The sequence below is a fragment of the Paralichthys olivaceus genome, chromosome 5 (assembly GCF_024713975.1).
Source record: "Paralichthys olivaceus isolate ysfri-2021 chromosome 5, ASM2471397v2, whole genome shotgun sequence".
NCBI classification, from domain to species: domain Eukaryota; kingdom Metazoa; phylum Chordata; class Actinopteri; order Pleuronectiformes; family Paralichthyidae; genus Paralichthys; species Paralichthys olivaceus.
This window is the reverse complement of record NC_091097.1, coordinates 10,951,111-10,967,222: the sequence shown is the minus strand read 5'-3', so window position 1 is coordinate 10,967,222 and position 16,112 is coordinate 10,951,111. Positions and strand designations below refer to the sequence as shown.

General features: G+C 44.7%; 1 protein-coding gene across 1 annotated transcript in view; it reads right to left on the bottom strand.

Annotated features, from left to right (window-relative positions):
* Positions 1 to 476: 476 nt before the first annotated feature.
* notch3 (notch receptor 3) overlaps positions 477 to 16,112 on the bottom strand; it is a 29,727-nt gene continuing 14,091 nt past the window's right edge. Inside the window, exons 8-33 of the mRNA XM_020094349.2 lie at positions 15,865 to 16,050; positions 14,772 to 14,885; positions 13,556 to 13,669; positions 11,427 to 11,660; positions 11,122 to 11,232; positions 10,827 to 11,019; positions 10,536 to 10,681; positions 10,154 to 10,387; positions 9,858 to 10,010; positions 9,505 to 9,733; positions 9,192 to 9,393; positions 8,919 to 9,075; positions 8,624 to 8,808; positions 8,387 to 8,519; positions 8,033 to 8,290; positions 7,821 to 7,933; positions 7,167 to 7,696; positions 6,748 to 7,074; positions 6,513 to 6,661; positions 6,201 to 6,426; positions 5,989 to 6,079; positions 5,702 to 5,870; positions 5,280 to 5,584; positions 5,023 to 5,170; positions 4,813 to 4,910; positions 477 to 4,715 (exon numbers count right to left, since the gene is read on the bottom strand). Coding sequence (XP_019949908.1) covers positions 3,219 to 4,715; positions 4,813 to 4,910; positions 5,023 to 5,170; positions 5,280 to 5,584; positions 5,702 to 5,870; positions 5,989 to 6,079; positions 6,201 to 6,426; positions 6,513 to 6,661; positions 6,748 to 7,074; positions 7,167 to 7,696; positions 7,821 to 7,933; positions 8,033 to 8,290; positions 8,387 to 8,519; positions 8,624 to 8,808; positions 8,919 to 9,075; positions 9,192 to 9,393; positions 9,505 to 9,733; positions 9,858 to 10,010; positions 10,154 to 10,387; positions 10,536 to 10,681; positions 10,827 to 11,019; positions 11,122 to 11,232; positions 11,427 to 11,660; positions 13,556 to 13,669; positions 14,772 to 14,885; positions 15,865 to 16,050 — 6,302 coding nt within the window. The 3' untranslated portion in view covers positions 477 to 3,218. The remainder of the gene's footprint in view (positions 4,716 to 4,812; positions 4,911 to 5,022; positions 5,171 to 5,279; positions 5,585 to 5,701; positions 5,871 to 5,988; positions 6,080 to 6,200; positions 6,427 to 6,512; positions 6,662 to 6,747; positions 7,075 to 7,166; positions 7,697 to 7,820; positions 7,934 to 8,032; positions 8,291 to 8,386; positions 8,520 to 8,623; positions 8,809 to 8,918; positions 9,076 to 9,191; positions 9,394 to 9,504; positions 9,734 to 9,857; positions 10,011 to 10,153; positions 10,388 to 10,535; positions 10,682 to 10,826; positions 11,020 to 11,121; positions 11,233 to 11,426; positions 11,661 to 13,555; positions 13,670 to 14,771; positions 14,886 to 15,864; positions 16,051 to 16,112) is intronic.

Sequence of the window (16,112 nt, the reverse complement as noted above, 5' to 3'; positions counted from 1 at the left end):
CTTAGAATATAATGCAGTCATCAACATAATATTCAATTCCAAAATGGGTTATTAACCCCTGAATCACCTATATATTATTTCTTGTGAGGGTTAGGGCTGTTGTGTTGGAGTGTACAAGAAACATTTCAGCCAAGACTGTCAATCAGTAGATTGTTTACCTCAACCGAACATGTCCCAACACTTCCTTATGAAACCACATTTAAATGAACTAGATCCAGATTTTATATTTGGCTCTACACTAAATTTCACACACTCAGAATCAGTCCTTTAAACTGGCCTGTTTTATTCAATAGGATCCATGAATTATTTAATGGAAATGAAGTTGAGCAGCTTTGGCGTGATCGTGTGAACTAGCAAACAAACGAAAATGATTAATAATTAATAATTTCCTTGGCGGAGGTAAAAACAAAACTGCTAAATCATCTTAAACAAATCTCATAGTTATGAAACAATCACTGAACACGAAGACACAAAAATGTAGTTTCCTACAGTTTTTATTATAAGTAACTTATTTTACAACTTTTGACTGTAGAAAGGAAAAACTGTGGAAAAATGTATGTACAATGATTTTGAACTACTTTTAAACAAGTATTGAAATTAATAATGATAGAAAATATCTATGACTGTTCTAATAACACAAGACCAATAAAATATCAGTCACAGCCTCAGCTTAAAATAATGCTAAATGAAGTACACTTTATTTTTGTCCTTTTTAGTACATAACAATCATTTTTAGAAACATAAGACTTCTCAAGCAAAGATCTACCCAGAGCAAACATATTTACAAACACAAGTTGGGAGGTTGAAATGTTCAAAACACTTAGTGCGACCTGGTAGGGAAATCAAAAAGACCAGATATATATATATATAAAAAAATAAAAAACAGTTTTCCTGGTGAGTAAAATTTGAATCGGACTGTGAAAAACAACACGTTTCCAAGGTCTGTCAGAACAGTGGCAAAGCCCATGGTAAATAGGATCAAACAATTCATGACATTTTATCAAGCTTATGACACAACAAGGAGCTGTATTAGATCACCACAAAAGTAGAAGCTCAGAGTGGCTGCCTGGTGGCTTCTGTTCATGGTGTTACAGGATAAAATGTAAAGGTTATATTATCAAAATTCTATTATGATCCATTGACTGAATTTTCATAAGTCCTTTGTATGTAAAGCACAGGATGACCTCTAGGATAAGGAGTTGGTCAAACATTACACAAGGTGTTAGTTGGATGACTGGGAGTGTCCTCAGAATTTTGTAAAAAAGTTAAAGGGTGCAGCACTACATAGTAGTGTTTTTAACTTCAGCCTCTTCTAACAATCATCTTAAGATGCAACCCCACACCCTGGACTGGAAGCTACTGTAGATGCAGGGGAACTGTCCCACTGCATGCCATAAAACACCTCCCTGAGGAGTGACAGGGCACCAGCAGTCACAGCCCAGCAGCCACACCCTCACACTGACAGATGGTCAAGGAATGTTTCCATCGAGTCTAACGGAGGACGCAACGTGACCTCGGATAATTTAACTTCCACCTGTGTGTGTGTCATCTGGTTGTGTTCTGCGTTTGGCGCTGCTGAAATCCACGGTGTCCAGACTCAACAAGACAGGCAAAATGTAGGAATGTTTGCAGGGATAAGTGATATAAAATAGCAGCTGATAAGCATAGCTTTGTACATCTGAAGTGATGTATTAAAACAGGTATCCATGGTTTCCACAAATATACAGAGTATAAAACGATTTGAAAAACAAACAAAAGAAATTAATAGATAAACTAAAAAGGGCAGTGAGAGGCTGATTTTAGGCAGTATCTTCAAGTGAATGAAATGAAGCTTAAAAACTGAAGGTAGGAGTCCTATAAAGTGGGGATGCCATGGTGTGGCCACTGGGTAACAATCTTGTGACAGCAAGTGGCTCAGTATCCGCAGTGTACTCGCTGAGATCTGTAACGTTGGATTTCACTGCTTTCATTGCATTTCACTGCACCACTGTCAATATGTAAAACACATTGACCCGTCTGCTGGTGGGCATCCATAACGTTTTGTTGGTCAACCCTCCTCCAAGACTGTGATGTGACTCTGCTGCTGCACGGAGCAGAAAGTTCAGTTTTTAACTGCAGCGTCAGACTATCTATTAGTAACTAGTATTTTACAAATTAGAGATTTTTTATTTGATGAATTTGGACACTACCACCGATAAAAAAAAAAAAGTTTTATGCCGATTAAAAAAATTAAACAGATGATGGGGCCGCTGGGCAAGTTATGTAATTGGTAGGTGCCTAAACACCAGTTACACTGACTACTGTGGCAACCCAACGATAAAGTCAGTGAGAAGCTACAGTTGAAATGGGAGCATTAAACCTGCAATTTTATTCTGCTCCTTTATTTTGAGAGTGAAGTAAAAATGACCATAAATTAAAAGCTGCCCATGCATTATAAATATCCATTGTAGTTAAATGTTGTATTTTACCCACACGTGCCCTACGAAGCTGTTCACTTGAAGTGCTTCAGAAACACTCATCTACATTCTTATTCATAATACTCATATGAAAATAATCACAAATCAATCAAATCAGAACACATCACTACTGCTGAGCATCTCTCAATATATATTTGCAAGTACCAGTTCATCATCTTTACCAGCTGTTGTTGGCCTGAATAAATATAAGTCAAGAGGTGAACATTCCTCTCTCTGTCTGTTAACTGGTCTAAATAATGAACCTGCCACACTGGCTAAATAGAAATGTAGGCAGTCTTTATATAACATGGGTGGGCGGCACGGGACAGAAAGAGGGTGATAAAAACCTAAAGAAAATAATCTGTTCAGAGAGATAAAAACAATAAATAAAAATAAAAGAATTCCCTTCAACATTTAACTTTTTTTCTCTTATCTACTTTTTTTAAATGTTTGTTAGTTTTCAGGAGAGCATCCCTAAGTCTTTGAAATGAAAGACTTGGTTTTCTTCATATACTTTTTTTTTATAATAAAAAACAAGTCCATCTGTGACAGAATTACTTCATTAAATTGTCTGCTGTTTTTTTCAGACAACACACATTTCCCTTTACTTTTTTTCTCTGCAAAAATCACTAGCAGACGGTCCTCATGATACACAGTCAATCCAAATCCAATGAAAATCTTGGAAACAGGCTGACACATAAAAACAAAGACAGGCCCAAGAGCCAGTCGTCAAATTCTTTTCAATCAGAGGCAACTGGACCTTCATGCAAACACCTGCATCTTGCCATTGGCCTCTGGGATTTGAGTAATTTGGGTCTGGGCAGGGCCAGCAACTGCTGGACTGGGTGTGGAATCTGACCAATCGGAGACACAGTGAGGAGAGGGGCTGGACCAGGGCTCAGGAGATTCTGGAGAGGGGGTCAGATATGGATGCTCACTGGGCAAACGGAGGTAATGCTTGGGCGTGGCATCGAGCGTGGAGGAATAGCTGTGCTGAGAGGGAGGGGTTGGGTAATCCTCCGTTCCTGCAGTGCTGCTACTAGGTTGGGGGGGCAGAGCCTGAGTGGGCTGGGCTGCTGGCGTGGCTGCCTTTGAGGGCTGAGCAGGAGGCTGGGGCTGAGAAGATTGCTGAGGCATCTGCTGCTGTTGAAAGAAAGATGGGGGAGGCTGGGAGGTCTGAGGTGTTGGTGGGGTGGAGGTGCCCATGCGGTGCTGGTTGGTGATCGTGTGGTTGATGAGCTGCTGCTGCTGCTGCTGCTGCTGCTGTTGTTGCTGCTGCTGCTGCTCGGCAATGGAGGGCAGCTTGACTGGGCTGATAGTGGGTGTGGAGGTAACAGGCGTGGGCTGCAGCATTGCATTACGGAATATCTGCTGTTGGTGCATCAGCATATTCTGCTGCTGCATGGCTGGGCTCTGGGGGTGCATGCCTCCCTGGCTACTCTGCACAAGATTCACCACCTGCTGACCACACTGGGACGAGGGGTTCATCCGGCTGTGCCAGTCAAAGGGCACACTGACAGGACTGACCATGCCCATGTTGAGCCCCATCTGGCCTGAACTCAGCACATAGCCATGATTGACATCAGAGGCCATGGCGATGCGTCCCTGCAAGGACATTCCTCCAGCTCCCAGGTCATTGAGCTGTGCTAGAGACACAGCAAAAGGGCCACCTCCCTCCAACATGCTACTATGTACCATTGGAGTGTTTGGAACTGACATGGATGAGTGGTAGAGCCCTGGTGACTGCATGGCCACAGGAGAAGTGGGGTTGGTGATGTAGCCAGCATTGCTAGTTCCCCCATGGGGTGAGTCCAGTGAATCAACTGGGGACAGGGTCACTGAGCTCTCTAGTAAGGCACTCTGCATGTCCAAGGTCAGCTTCTTATTGCGAGCCTTTACCGACTCCTTCAGATTGGCGGCATGTTGGCCTCCCAGGCTAGAACCCTTGGCTCCAGGCCGACGATTCTTCTTGCCCTGTGGGGTGTTCTTCAGGCTCGGCAGGAAGGCACTAGGAGGGCACATGAGAGGAGACAGGGTGTGTCCCCCACCAAGGTGGTGTCCTCCATGGCTCTGGGGACTTCTTACTGTATTGTACTCATCAAGAAGCTGAACAATATCGTGGTGCATGCGCTCCTGAGCAATGTCCCTTGGCAATCTGTCCATATGATCTGTGATCTCTCTGTTTGCAAAGTGAGCTAGAAGCACTTTCACTGCCTCACAGCTGCCCTCACGAGCTGCAAGGAACAGAGGGGTCTCCTCCTGAAAAGAAAAACAGAACAGAAGCTATGTTACACACAAATATGTTTCTATGAAAGATAATGCAAAATGTGGGTTACAGTGCAAGTAGAAGTTGTACCTTGAGATCTTGCATATCTTTGTTTGCACCATTCTTCAGCAGGGCGACAGTGGCATCCACATTATTAACCGCAGCAGCCCAGTGTAAAGCAGATTTACCTAATTGAGATGATAAACAATGAGATTAAAAATCAATGTTTTCAGTAAAGATCAACACACAGGAAATTCTGCATCGGGACATTGGCTTTCGGGAAAAATTCCTTGCACGTACCCAATTCATCGACAGCATTGACATCAGCATGACAAGTGATGAGTTCCTCTACCATGCCCTCTACTGCCAGCCGTGCAGCCAGGATCAGTGCACTAGAGCCATCGTACATGCGGGAGTCGAGATCCGTAGCCCGGTTTCGGATCAGAATCTATGGGGATGGGTTCAACATGATGACTTCTATAATACTGTACATGGGCTAAATTGAGTTTATGCATTTCTACCTCTGATGTGGGAATGAAGAGTTTATGTTTGTTTACCTGGAAGACGCCCTGTGCATCTGCAGCCACTGCAGCATGTAGTGGGGTACGTCCTGTGTTGTCCTGAGCATTTGCGTCTGCCCCAGCGTCCAGCAGTCTCTTTGCTGCATCAGCACGAGCGTAACGTGCAGCCAAGTGGAGGGCTGTTTCACCAGTCCGGTCTGTTTGGGCAGCAAGGGATGCACCCTGGTAGATTAGGTCAGAAATGATATTGGCTGAACACTCCTCACTCTCCTCCTCCTCGGTTATCTCAGGCTCCAAGCCGCCTCCGCAGAAGGATGCCAGCATCAGAGGTGTAAAACCATCTGGAAGGAGATACACAAAACAGACATGCTCAAGACAACAAATCATACAAAGGAAGTAGAAATAATTATTAATGCACAAATCACAGATCCAATCCAAAACTTTAAATAACTACCAACCTGGTCCTCTGACATTTACATCCATGCAGTCGCTTTCAAACTCTCCTTGAGGTGGGGTGAGGGCCATGGTGGGAGGCACACGAATGTCTGCAGCTGCAAGGTGATGCTGTGTCCACTGTCTGCTGTCCACTGCATCTTCACTGTCTGAGAGCATGCTTGGCTCCTCAACCTGAATTGCAAAAAGAGAAAACCCAGTTTAACTACTTAAACGTAGGATGACAAATTATTTTAAAATGTACAAGCGCATTCTCGTGTGTATGTAAATGTGTAGAAGTTATGGAACTGACCTTGAGCCTTTTTGGCTCTGGGCAGTCTGAGTCCATCCACTGGTCACTGTGATCTCCAAGGAGAGATTCCTCCACGGTTTTTGGCATATGTCTGTTTACATGTGAAAGTGTCATACAATGTTAGCCAAAGGAAACAAATTCAATTTCAAATACAAAGCCCTAAAACAATTCAAAATGTCAGTGGTGTCAACATTTAAAGAGCAATAACTTACTTCATTCCTAGAGCATCCTGGCCAACAGGTTCCCTGCGGTTCTTGTTGCTGCTTGGTTCCTTTTTGAGGAAGAAGCCCTCGGGGAACCAAAGGGTGCTGTGTTCCCTCTTTCTACGAGCAATCAACATACCTATCACAAGGATGACTAAAAGGAAAAGAGAAGCTATTCCCACCAGCATCAGCTTGGCCCATTGAGGTACGGTTTCACGATGAAATGGTGTTTCACCTGGAGTGAAAAGAGAAGAAGTGATCAGATAATTGTGTCCCATTAGTCTTACATTTTTCTTGTGTTCAGCAAGTATCCCAACTCACCACGGGCTTCTTTGAGGGGATAAGGGAAGCGGAGCATTTCTACAGCGGAGAGGGCTCCCAGGTACTTTGCAGCACTTTCGGCTGTAGTGAAACATTCCCCAGAATCCGGAGCGCATAGACGGTTGTCCATTTCCAAGTACACTTTGGAACTACAGGAATAGCAGAGAGGAGGATGTTTAGTGTTATGTAAAATATGGTGGAAAGACTTTTGTTTTATGTTTAGTGACAGACTTACCCGATGACCTCATGATGAGGCTGTAACTCCCTCTTGAGCCGCGCGTCTTGGCGGGTATAGGGGCGGATCATCGCTTCTCCATTGTGGTCGAGTTGGAAACGCAGCGTAGTGTGTAGGATAGCGCTTAATTTCTGCAGAAAAGCTCTGCTGGTGCGGAGGAGCTCTTCTGGAGGCAGCAGGACAACCAAAACTAAGACATCATCAGCGAGGTCTTCTGGAACATTCGCTGCACAATCCAGGCCATCCCAGCCACATTCCTCTGAGTTGCAGCCCTGGTCACACTGTCCATCAGCATAGTGGTCGATGCAGTAGGTTTCATATATTGGACTGGAAAAAACACAAATGCAAGGATCATCAATTATTTTTCATAACAGTGCAGAATAGAAACATAGGTAGTAATGTTACCACTTGTTACTTACTTGCAGGCTTTCTCCTTTGTTTTGCAGTCAAAGTTGTCATACAGACAGTCTGCGTTTTTGCAGGATTCATCACACTGGCTGTTATTGAAGACAAGCCAGCAGCGAGGGTCTGTACAACTATCCCAGGGCTGTGCTGCCAGTGAACAGTCGCCGCCATCCCAGTGACAAGGGAATGTGTTGCACTCCTTGTCACAAACACCATCATTGGCTTTGCCTTGACAGTCTGCACGAGGGCACAAGACTGCTGGGAGTTCAGGAGCTCTGCTAGTCTGCTCGCACCGTTTACCTGTCCAGCCGCCAGGACACTGGCAGTGAAAAAAGGGGAAGCTGGTCTCTTCAGTGCACAACCCTCCATTCCGACAGGGCTGGGAGGAGCATCCGTCCTTACTTCGATGCTGACACTGGGTCCCGCCGTAACCTGGAGGGCAGGAGCAACGTGCCCCCCTTGTGGTAAGTGCACAGCTACCTCCATTGTAGCAGGACAGCTCCCGACAGGACATGCTTCTTTCACAGTTGGGCCCAGTATAACCCTAGTAAGACAGACATCATTTATGCACTTGAATGCAATATTTCAAATCACAAACAAAAATGCTGTGATGCATGAAGTATAAAAGTTTATTAGGTGTTTAAATCTTAATGTCTATGTTAACTTACAAGCTGACACGTGCAGGTGTATCCCAGTGTAGAGCTGCTTGATAAAGAACAGGCTCCTCCATTCTGACAAGGATGAGACTCGCACGCACTGAACCTGCTTTGACACCTCCGACCTACAAGCAACACATCGATGGTAAAGCTTCACAGTTTGTGTTTTACACAAAGAGAATGCATGTTCAGAGGCCAGGGGGAGCTGCTGGCAAATGTCTAACCTGTGAAGCCCGGCTTGCAGATACACTGGTAGTCATTGGGCAGCTGGATGCAGTCAAGACTGTTGGAAGGAGCGCAGGGGTTAGAGAGACACTCGTTTATGTCTCCCTCACATCTTTCTCCGGTGAATCCTGGAGGACAATTGCAGCGGTATCCGCCCACTCGATCCACACAGGTGCCATTGTTCTGGCACTTAGGAGGAGCACTGCGCAGCCTCAGAGGTGGAGCACAGTCATCTTCATTGATCTCACAGAGAACCCCTTTAAGGGAGATATTATATATGTTAAGAATCAGTCACACATAGTTATGTCTTCACAGTAATTAAAACTGGGTTTCTGTTAAATGTGCTTGCTTACCCAGTGTGCCGGGGGGGCAGGAGCAGATGTAATGTCCCACCAGATCAATGCAAGTGCCTCCGTTCTGGCAAGGATGAGACTGGCACTCATTGATCTCTATCTCGCAGTTCTGCCCAGTATATCCTGGCATACACTGTAATGACATCCAGATGATAAATGCATATGTAGAACTGCGTGAATACTGAGTTAACTGAAATTGAAAAGATGCACATAACACTGGCAAAGCAATGGACTCACATCACACTGGTACCCTCCAACATATCCTCTGCAGGTGGCGCCATTGCGGCAGGGTTTGTCTTCACAGTGGTCCACTTGGCTTTCGCAATAGCTTCCAGTGTAATCAGCAGGACATTTACAATAGTGGGCATTCCCAGTGTTGACACAGTGACCACCATGGTGGCATAGCTCATCTGTCTGGAGCCCTGAAGAGAAAGATTTGGGGGAACAGTGAGCTTTACTCAATCACAACACTAACAGACCACAATATCAAATGTCATCATGCATTAAAAATTCACAATCAACATAAAAATACCTCTTTGGCGAGCAGCTGTCTCACAGGATACTCTAGAGATGTCACAGTAGCGTCCAGACCAGCCATTAGCACATTCACAGATGAACGAAGCATCCTTTTGGCGACAGCGTCCTCCATTTTGGCAGGGAGATGAGCGTCTGCACCAGTCGACTGGTGTCTGAGTAGATAAGGGGAAGATTGAAAAATGATCAGCTTTTATGGTTTTAAAAAATCCATAGGTAGACTAGAGGCCTTAACATGCCCTTTCAACCGTGTCAACAAGTGTGTGTGTACCTGGCAGCGGTTGCCAGTATAGCCCTTAGGGCAGGAGCAACGGAAGGACTCTAGAGCATCTTGACAGATGCCTCCGTTTAGGCACGGTTGGGAGTCACACTCATTGACCTCATATTGACAATGAGAGCCGGTGAAACCTGAGCGGCAGGTACAGGAATAGCCATTGATTTTATCTGTGCATGTTCCTCCATTGAAGCAAGAGCTGTGGAGTAAAAATATGATAATATTTTATTATAACATTCAAAAGATATGCAGGTGTATGCAAGCAAAAAATACATCATCATATATTTCCATTTCTCAAAAACACACTCACCTTTCAGTACAGTCAGGGATGTTGGTTTCGCAGTGAATGCCAGTAAAGCCAGGCCTGCAGGTGCAGGTGTAGGAGTTAACATAGTCCGTGCATGCGCCTCCATTTTTACAGGGGGAACTATGGCATTCATTGATTTCCGAAGCACAACGGGGCCCAGTGAAGCCTGGCAGACAGCTGCAGTGGAAGGAGTTCATACCATCTGTGCAGGAACCTCCATTTAGGCATGGATCTGTTGGAAGGAAAGAAGGGGAAGACTGTGGTCAAGGACAGAAGATTTACATGGACCTGGTAATGTTATGATATGAACAGAAAATTACAGTTATGGGGTACATTTATATTGCATGGCCACTCACTAGGAGCACAGTCATTGATGTCCGTTTCACAGGTTAGCCCTGTATATCCAGCTCTGCAGGAGCACACAAAGCCTCCAACTGTGTTAGTGCAAGTCCCACGGTTCTTGCAGGGGTTTGAGATGCATTCGTTCACATCTAAATTACACAACTGGCCTGCAAATGCAAAAGACATGGGCAATAAGGTTATGCTCAAGATTATTAATGGATGTATATGCTTCTCTAAGCTTCAACAAAGATGTCTTCACAATAGATGAACAGGCAGTGAAATTTTGTTAACTTCTGCTAAATTTGCTAACCTTGCCACCCCAGCTGGCAGTTGCATTGATACCCCATGTAGTCTGGTGTGTGGGTGCACACAGCATGATTGGCACAGGGGTTAGGAGAACAAGGGGTGAGGACCTCAGCACAAGTGGGTCCACTGTAAGGAAGCTCACACAGACAGGTGAAACTTGCCACACCATCCACACAAGTGCCCTTGTTCAGACAGGGACTGGAAGAACATTCATTGATGTTCACCTGGCATAGGTTACCTGTTGGTGAGAGGAGACATTCAAACACTTGGCTTTTAAGATACTCAATTATAACTTTCTGTGTTGTAAATTTATTCCTGTCTTTGTGCTGAACATTGTGATGTGAACGGCTCCAGCAGAGTGTTATGCTTCTACGCCACCCTCTCACCTCTGAAGCCTTGACGACACTTGCAGGTGAAGCCATTCAGCTGGTCGATGCATGTGCCAGCATTCTGGCATGGACTTGGCAAACAGTCGTTCCTGTCCAGATCACAGTTCTTTCCCACCCATCCCGGCTCACAGTCACAGCGGTAACTGGAAATACAGGAACAGTCAATAATCCCAAAAGAGAAATAAAGTTGTAGGTTCAGCAACGAGCTTGCAAGATCGTGATGCCCATGTTTCTACTTGATATCACACAGCTATGTGAGACTGTAGCAAAAGCTGTAACAGTTCATACCCATTGATGTCATCTCTGCAAGAGCCATGGACACATGGGCTGCTGCCACACTCGTCCACCTGGGAGTAACAGTAAGGGGGCTTAAAGCCCGCAGGACACTGGCAGTGAAATCCATTCTCCTCATCCACACATGTCCCCCCATTCCTACAGGGGCTAGATGCACACTCATCTATCTCCACATTACACTTGGGACCTGGCAGAAGAGATCAGACATAATCAAAATGTGTTTCTCACTATTTCCAACTAGGATTTATTTTCGATTTGTATTTGTGCATCCACTTTCAGAGTGTCTTACCAGTGAAGCCAGGTTTGCAAACACAGTCATAGTGGTTGATGCCATCTTTGCAGATGCCATAGTCACATGGGTTACTGGCACAATCATCAAAGTTTATCTCGCAGTTTGTGCCTGTGTTGACAAAGAAAAAATGTAATTTTAAACATTTATCATTGGCAGAAAATTGCTTCAGTGGAGAAAATGTGAAATTACAACATAATGATATTTTCCATCCAAATACTAGTATCACCCTCAACAGCATTGTGAGCATACAACAGACTTTGGCCTGGAGTTGTAATAAATTGGCTTTAAAATAAAAAAGTTACCTGAAGTTCCATGTTGGCACTGGCAGATGTACTTGTTGACCAGGTCAACACACTTGCCTCCATTCTGACAAGGGTTGCTGTGGCACTCATTGAGCTGGTTCTCACAGCGATAGCCTGTATAGCCAGCATCGCAGTTACAGGTGTAGCTGGCAATGCCATCTACGCATGTACCATGGTGGCATGGGTCAGGCTGGCAGTTATTGATATTACTCTCACAGAGTGTTCCTTCATAACCTAAAAGAGGAAAAAAAGCATAAACAGATGTTAAGTAGGGATGGGAAAATGTATTGAAATTTCATATCATCACAAACTGAAGTACCAAAAAGTATTTATTGATTTTGCACAATATATCGTGTTGTCTTATTACCCGACAACTTTTTATGTTATGATGATAAGATAATTAAGTAACAATCCTATTCCATACTTTGTACTGCAGAGGGCGTAATTGCCTTTGGCGTTAAACAGTCTCATGGGTCCTACACTCCTTAAAGACGGCAGATAGAGGATAGAAAGTGCTCCACCTGAGTTTAAGTCAAGGGTGTGACAATTCTTCATTTTCCTTTAAAATGTGGGGGAAATTATGAAAATGGTGCTTCCGCCACAACACTGCTGTAATAATTTCTGGTCCATTCCCACAGAACAGTGAACAAGCTACAAATAGCCAAGCTATTGGCAACTTCATTGAAACCATCCTGCAGTTTCTATAGTCTTGAGCTATTATGAGGGGGTGCTGGGAGACAACGATTGGCTTCGTACTGCAAACCCGCCCCCTCTTTGAATGGCACATGGGTGCTAACATTGCAGGATTTCTTAAATTGCCTGATGTAGAATGGAAACTGGACAGACAATTTCTCAACACTGCTGTGGTGACAGGCAGTGCCAGAAATATGGATAATTGTCAGTTGCACAATAACTGACTATTCAAGTGTTCAGCCCAGTTATTGTGCTGATCTTACCCTGGATCAGTTTGTATATACATTATTAACTGGCATCTATATCTGAAAGTTTTGAGTTTCTGTTTTAATTTCAGGTTCTTTAATTTAATTTCCTTTAATTCTTTATTCAATTGTTTCCTTACTACTTCAATTATATATATATTTTTAATTAAAATTAAAAAAGAAATTCTATTAGTATGTGTCTCTTTTTTTAAACATGGCAATAAAAGACAAGGAGGATTATTCACAAGCAGTCATAGAGTATTGAAGTGTATTAAGGAAAAAGATTTTCCAAGAATTTTAAATGTTCCTCTTTAACTCCAGTTTTTTATTTTTTTAAACTTCCTCTGTCTGTTTCCTAAATTTCTCTCGGGATCAATATATTATCTATCTTCCAGTTTTAAGAAAACCTTCCACAGTTTTGGTGTCTGATCACTGAGGTTTCCATGTCGACGGTGTCTGTGTGCTAAGGGTTGGTTTGTGTGGCATGTGTGCAGCCCAGTGCTGAGTTGGGCAGAGCTGTAAAGAAGGGCCCTACACAGGCCTCCCAATTCTGCTTTTGTTCTCAATGGTGGAGGTAACAATGGACTGCACCACGTCAAACAGGGCCACTTCACTCAACACAAGGGGCCCACAAACACTGGGAATACCAAGCAGCTGGCCACTGAAACAATGAAGCAGGCTCCTCCGTAGGCACAGGTCCAAACAAACATGCTAAATATCAATATATATTAATATATCAATATAAAAATGCAGCTCAGACATGCGTACTATGTGAACAACTTTAGTACAGCTCATTTTATTTAGGTTTGTTTTCATACATGGACATGGATGGATGTGAAGGAATGAGTGTGAAGATGCAGCATAAGGTGGTGTGTGGGGGTTTAGATGAACAGATGTCGAGGTGATGACCAAGGCTTTTTTCTTAGCAACTGCTGGTCCTCAGTGACCCCATGATCCTGCGAGCCGATGAGGGAAAGTGGGGGATTAGGGGCCTCAAGTCAGTCTGCTTCGCCAGCAGACATCCAGAGACATAGCGGACCCCCCCCAAAAAAACACTGAACACTTAACAAAGACCAAACAAGGCCCAACAAGTGTTTAAGGCGCATCTGCCCATCTGTCTGAGAAGACGCCTTGAGCTTTGTACTGTCTAACAAATCTCATCTGACAACTATGAAGTAAAGAAGCCCTTACCTTCAGCACAGCGGCACTCAAATCCATTGGGTCGGTCGTAGCATTTTGCTCCATTCTGGCAGGGTGTGCTGGCGCACTCATCTATGTCGATCTGACACATGGTGCCAGTAAACCCTGGGACATGCAAACACATAGGTGAAGGGTCAGAAAGACGGTCCAGAGGAAGAGGCCACACTCAGGTCAGAGGACAGTTCTATCTCTTCTTAGAAGGGCAGAGGTCTATTACAAGGTTAGTGGCGTCTGGCTAAGGTTGGGATTGAGCGTCTCGACTGGTTAAGGACATGTCATCTGTGCACTTGGACCAGCGCTGGGGTGACCACTACAAAATGCAATAGAAAAACTGCTATCTTAATGATGTGCATATAATATAGATTTGAAAATAAATGAATAACACCATTATCGTTGCGTGGAATGTCTGGACAGCCAAATGCAACTTATTCGGCTTCAGCTAAGATCAGGTTATGGTGATTTCAGAGTGTCTGCACAATTCCTACCCTACACTGGAGTGGCACAACACTGTGATATAAAATAACATGGAATGTGTAGAGAAACATTATTAGTTATTGTTATTATTATGTCAAATCTACTAGCTTGAAAAGCTTGAGAAACTAAACAGGCTTGAAATCAGTGGGCACGGTGCCCAGACATGGGTGAATTAGTGCATTGGTAGCACACCGCTCAGTTGATTAACAGTGTCAGGATGGTCTGTGTGTTGGTGCTTGGGGTGGTAAGGAGGGGGTTGGAGGAGACAGTGGGATTGTTTTCTCTTTTGGAGAACACCCCCTCCTTCCTGCATCAGCTCCACTGGCTCAATAGCGAGATGGGGGGTGGAGGGGGCACGTCTGTCCCAGATGTAAATTGCGGACCTGGAAAAGAATCTCATTAGCAGGACTGCTGTTCCCCCCCACCACCAGGGTAGGATGAGGGAGACTGCTGTCCCTTCCACATTCCACAGAAGAAGGGAGCGGGGGTCACAATAGTGTCTTTGTTCAGGCAAGAGGATAGGCAGCCTTTTGGGTCTGGCTTTTTTATAACAGTGCTTGCTCTAAACACCAGAAGGCAAAAGTAGCAAGGGTGACCCTCCCTCCTCTGGTTCTGGGGACATTTAAACTTTGGCTTTGTGTCCTTACAACTATTGCCACCACAGAGACGGAGTTGTTAAAAGGGATAGAAATAAATACACTGGAATAGAAAAACGAGTCAGAAAAGGGCTCACCTGGCTGGCAGGTGCAGGTGAAGCCGTTGACCATGTCCCGACATATGCCATCATTCACACATGGGTTGCTCTCACAGTCATCCACGTCAATCTCGCAGTAAGTCCCCATGTAGCCTGGAAGTCAGGAGTACCAACTGAGTCAACTTAGGCTCTTGCAGCTGAACATGGGACAGTTATGTACAATTCATCATTTCAGCCTGTATGGTGTGTATGCGACTGTGTGTACACTTTGGGATGTGGAAAAGATCCCTAGAGCATCCCTACAGTTCCCACTCATATGACCTAAAGTCACTACACCCTACTGTCCATAGGGCATAACCCCTCCCTGGGTCAGTGTCCCATTCACCAGATGCATGTTATACATTCTTTGTCAGCAAACTATGGAGGGCTCCTTCATTGAGGTTAAGCAGAGTGTGGATCAGAGTGCTGCCCCTGGGGAGAGGCTAGCGTGGAATCAGAAATAATCAGCCGCTCCACATGAGCTTTGCCAGGCTGGTTGATGAAGAGGAGGGTGAAGAGGAAGGCCCTGTCTCTGGAAATGAAGGGGGAGGGGGAGAGGCTCTGGGAAAAGGCCTCTTTCCCTCTCTGTGTGTATGAGGGGTGCAAAGTGGAGCACAGAGGGGCCCTATTGTTCCCCTCCATTCCCACCACTCTGCTACTCATTAGTATTCACAGCACACTCCTCCCCCTAACTGCTCGCCCTCTCTCACATCCAGTCCTATAGACACTACTCCCAGCTCTAATTTGTATAGTTCCCAAAACCCCAGGATGCATGTAGGACTGTGCGTGAGAGTTTCACTGTGTTTTTGTTACTGAGTGTCCAAACCATCACTTAGTCTAAGCTAATACCCTGTCTGGCTGTACAGTGCATTGAGTGTAGAGAAGTGCCCCCATACCCCAAATGTTAATGAGAATGTATTACATAACAGTCTACACAGGCAGTCAGTATGGCAGCACTGCAGATAATGCTCCTTTAGAAGGTCAGGTTTAAATAATCAGTTGTTCCATTGGGTTCGGTCTGTCCCATTTGAATGACACCAGGGTGAATTAAGGCTTCCAAATTGTTTTGTTGGCACTGCTGAGGTCTGTTTACCTGGCATACAGATACAGGTGAACTCTCCGATCCGGTCCAGGCAAGTGGCGTCATTCTGACAGGGCATGGACAGGCATTCGTTGATGTCAATCTCACAACGGGGACCAGCATATCCCCGACCACACTGACACTGGAAGGAGCCCTCTGTGTTCACACATTTACCAAAATGCTCACACGGGTTGGCACCTGTGGGCAGAATGCTGAGGATTAGTAAATGACACACAATAATTAAACTGCTTCCTTATTTT